The sequence below is a fragment of the Pundamilia nyererei genome, unplaced genomic scaffold, assembly GCF_000239375.1.
Source record: "Pundamilia nyererei isolate P.nyererei 1_Seehausen unplaced genomic scaffold, PunNye1.0 scaffold00050, whole genome shotgun sequence".
Lineage (NCBI taxonomy): Eukaryota > Metazoa > Chordata > Actinopteri > Cichliformes > Cichlidae > Pundamilia > Pundamilia nyererei.
In genome coordinates this window covers 3,259,610-3,263,566 of record NW_005187451.1, presented here as the reverse complement: position 1 = coordinate 3,263,566, position 3,957 = coordinate 3,259,610, and the positions used below count along the sequence as shown (strand labels likewise).

General features: G+C 44.3%; 1 protein-coding gene across 4 annotated transcripts in view; it reads right to left on the bottom strand.

Annotated features, from left to right (window-relative positions):
* The window catches only part of LOC102196053 (pleckstrin homology domain-containing family A member 5), a 160,467-nt gene that overhangs the window by 59,899 nt on the left and 96,611 nt on the right, over positions 1-3,957 (bottom strand). For all 4 annotated transcript variants that reach the window (XM_005733217.2, XM_005733219.2, XM_005733218.2 and 1 more), the window contains 2 exons: positions 3,552-3,652; positions 2,626-2,741 (listed from right to left, as the gene is read on the bottom strand). In XM_005733217.2, coding sequence (XP_005733274.1) covers positions 2,626-2,741; positions 3,552-3,652 — 217 coding nt within the window. The remainder of the gene's footprint in view (positions 1-2,625; positions 2,742-3,551; positions 3,653-3,957) is intronic.

The window sequence follows — 3,957 nt, the reverse complement described above, 5'->3', positions numbered from 1 at the left end:
AACCGTGACACCAAAGTATCGAACCGAACCGAACCGTGAATTTTGTGTATCGTTGCACCCCTAATATATATATATATATATTGCTCTTTTATTTTGTACTGTTCTGTCTGCCTTAATAAACAGCTCATCATCAGTTAAGTTTGAGTTTTAGAGTGTCTGCACCCGGGTCCACTCTTCACAAACTGCGTGGAGTGTGAAGATGAACACGATGAACACAGGAACACCAGACCTCTTCAAAATAAAACAGGAAATGTAAGACACAGACATGAAACACGTGAAGTGCAAAGGAGACTTAACATGGGTGGAAGACGCAAGGGGAATCTAATAACAAAGCACTATAACAACCTAGGCATGATAAAAAATGAAGTTAGAAGGGCTTAAACATAAACTAAAACTCAAAACGCTGGGTCAAAAGACCCAGGATTGTGACAAAAAGGAGACTTGATGATTAATTCAATTCAATTTTATTTATACAGCGCCAAATCACAACAACAGTCACCGCAAGGCGCTTTGTATTGTAAGGTAGACGAGTAAGTACAACAAGGCACTCAAAAGAAGACTTTAGCAAAGAAAAGCTGGAACAGTCGGGAAGAAGTAGTACTGGGAGTCTCGGCATACAGCACAGAGAGAGCGGCAAAGGAAAAAGCTTATACTGAGTTGTATGTGAGGCTGGGCGCTACGTAAAGGCAAAAGGACTCATACTGACTGGACAGGGAACAGCGCGAGCTAGAAAGGATGTGCAGCACCTTCAGTTGATTAAGTCCAGAAACGTAAAGACAGTGTGAGGATGTAGAGTGGAAAGGTGGTTGATCCAGATGACATACCCCAGGGCAGAGAAAAAGAGGGCAGTGGACTTTTTCACCAGACTACTTAACACAATTTTGGAAAGTAAGTGGGTGATGAAGAAATGGAGAAGTGTGCTGGTACGGTTCAAGGACTGGGTCTATTTTGCAAAAACTACAGAGGGATAAAGCCAATGGACCAAACTATGAAACTATGAGAAAGAGCTGCTGAAGCTCGGTGACGAAGATTAGCAAGCATCAGTACGGCTTCACTGCAGAAAGATGTTCACTTAAAGAGAAAAAGTAGGGAAGGTCAACAGTCTTTCTGGATCTAAAGAAAGCCTTTGATAAGGTGCCAAGAGAGCCCAGTGGGACAGCAGTGCGGTGGTAGGAGTGACAGGTTCACAGTACAGGTGGGATTACATCAGGCGTCTGCTCCTATGTTTGAAGACTACATTCTGATCTGTGGTGAGAGTAGAAGCAGGTGGAAGTAGGTGGAGGTGGAGCCCAGAGAGGTGGAGGTATGCACTGGAGAGAAGAGGAACGAATGACAGTAAAACCAAGACAAATACACGCGGGTAGAAGGCGTAGAGATAGTACAGATAGAAGAGCCATCCACAGCAACAGACCGCACAAGAGAGGTGAAGCAGGGAGTGGATGCAGGTGGAGTCAGCAGAGGCAAAGTTCAAGGATGATCTGTGATGGTAGTGAGGCCTGCAATGATATGTGGTTTGGAGAGGCTGAGTTAAAGTTGTTTTCATTGGAAGTGACCAGGATGAAGAGCATAAGCTCAGTTTGAGCGGTTTGGAGATTAAGTTAGCGAGGCAAGGCTGAGATGGTTTGTGCAGAGGAGGGGAGTGGACGAAGGATGTTGAACATGGAGCTGACAGGCAGGAAGAAAAAAGGAGCCCAGAGAAAACAATCCTGGACCTAGTGGAGGAGGACAAGCACAGGGTGGGTATGGTGGTGAGCCGTAAAGGGAGCAGCCGAACGAAGACGACTGTGACGTCGTACGGATATACCAGTGACTAAAGATGTGCAGAGGCTTCTGTGTGCTCTGGAGTTTTCATGATGTGCAACAATGTCTGAAAACACAAAGACCAACTCTGCTGGCTCTAACACGTTTGTGGGACGTGTGCCCTGTTTCTCCCCTTTCCTGTGCTACTCCATGTTCTGCTCTGCAGCATCAAAATACCAGTCATTTGTAGTAATTCGATGTAAAAGTTAAATCGGGGAAGAACTACAGGACAGAACAACGTTTCGGCATGTATACATGGTCAAGCAAACCACCTGCACCAACTGCATACTTATTCTGATGAGTCCTGGTATTCCTAATGCTTTCCTGTTCTTAGAGGGACTATCACAGCCACATTACCAAAATGATTCTTTTGTCAGCACAAATAGCTTTGAATTGCCTGTTGCAAATCATGCCTGCATGACTCATTTAAATACTCCTTTTCTTCTAACTTCATGCTCTGAAAAGAACAGCACGTGTCTCTGACTTCCTGGAGCTGAATCTGGACAGTCGCGTTTAAATGCTAAAAGGACGTTTAGTGGTGTCAGAAACAATAAATTGGGCTCAAATGTTGTTGCTTCATGCTAGTTAAGGATAAAAGTCTTGATTCAATCCTTTCAGAGGCTGTGATGTCTGTGAAGGTTCATCCAGGTCATCCAAGCTCCTTAGACTTTGAGGCCATAAAACACACCATAAATGAGGCCCCTGTGATGCGTGGGATATAAAACAACACTCCACGTTGTAGAACTGTGTCCCTGCACAGTAGGTGTGTACCTCACATCTGCACACATCTTATCTGTCAGACATATCCCTGTGGTTAGCACCAACCTTCTGACTGGTTCAGTGTGGACGAGAGCAGCGTCTGTCATGACTTTCATCCAGGACTCCATCTCTTTGGCTGTGTCAGTGCAGAAGTAATATGTCCGCATGTTGGGGTGCGTGGCCTGAGTGAAGACAGAGGGAGAGCGGTAATAAGATAAAACAGAAGTGCGAGAACCAAATCTGGATCATGACTTCATCACAAGTATCACACTGAACTGCCCAACACACAACTTTCTATGTGTATGTACAAGTATACACACATCTATGTGAGAAAAACCAATTTTTTAATGTATTAGCATTTTGAACCATGAAATTCAGACACAGCCTCTCAACTAAAACTGACAGTAAAATGTTTGATATCAATCTGGTGTGGTCAAGTGTGTGCACGAGGCAGGACACGGGATCTGTTGGGGTATTTCTACAAATGGACGCCTCTTTCAGTCTCAAACCTCTGATCAAACCTTTGGGGTCAGTACATTAACCTCATCAAGGTGAAACTTTGAGACTTTCTACCTTTTTTACATCTATAACTTGCACACTGTGAACCCTGTGAATACCCTAACCCTACCCCACCCCATCCAATCACAGCAGATGGCCCTGCCCCTCCCTGAGCCTGGTTCTGCTGGAGGTTTCTTCCTGTTAAAAGGGAGTTTTTCCTCCCCACTGTTGCCAAAGTGCTTGCTCATAGGGGATTATATGATTGTTGGGTTTTCTCTCTATGTATTATTGCAGGGTCTACCTTACAATATAAAGCGCCTTGAGGCGACTGTTGTTGTGATTTGGTGCTATATAAATAAAACTGGATTGAATTGCTGTCACATGAAAATAAAAATCAATAAAAATGAAAAGTTAGTTACAAAGTAGCATGGATTGTTGCCATCAATAATAATAACAACATGACAAACCTTTAAAAAAATGTAACCAGTGTTTACCTTAAAGGCATATTTCCTGCTGATGTGGTCATCCACCGACAACATAGATATGTGAAAACTGGGCAACAGGATGCTTCCTAGGATGCTATCCTCTTTTTCATCTGCAGCAACAAAAGAGAAAAGTCTGCAGGTTGAAACATATTTATGGCAGCAACAATGGCGTGTCCAGCGGGGTGGCCTGGGGGGGCACAGGCCACCCCCCAAACCAGACTGGCCACCCCAGGTGCCACCCCAAAGGCAAAACAATAAAATTCAATCAAATATCAAATGTCCGATTATGTTTTCACGGTGAAGCTCAGATATCCGAGTGTAAGTGAATGCAGCATCGCTTCTGCGCTATGCGCATCACGTTAGCAAAGGTAGGAGAGCCAAGCGCGAAAGACGGCACCGCAGGAAACAATTTTTC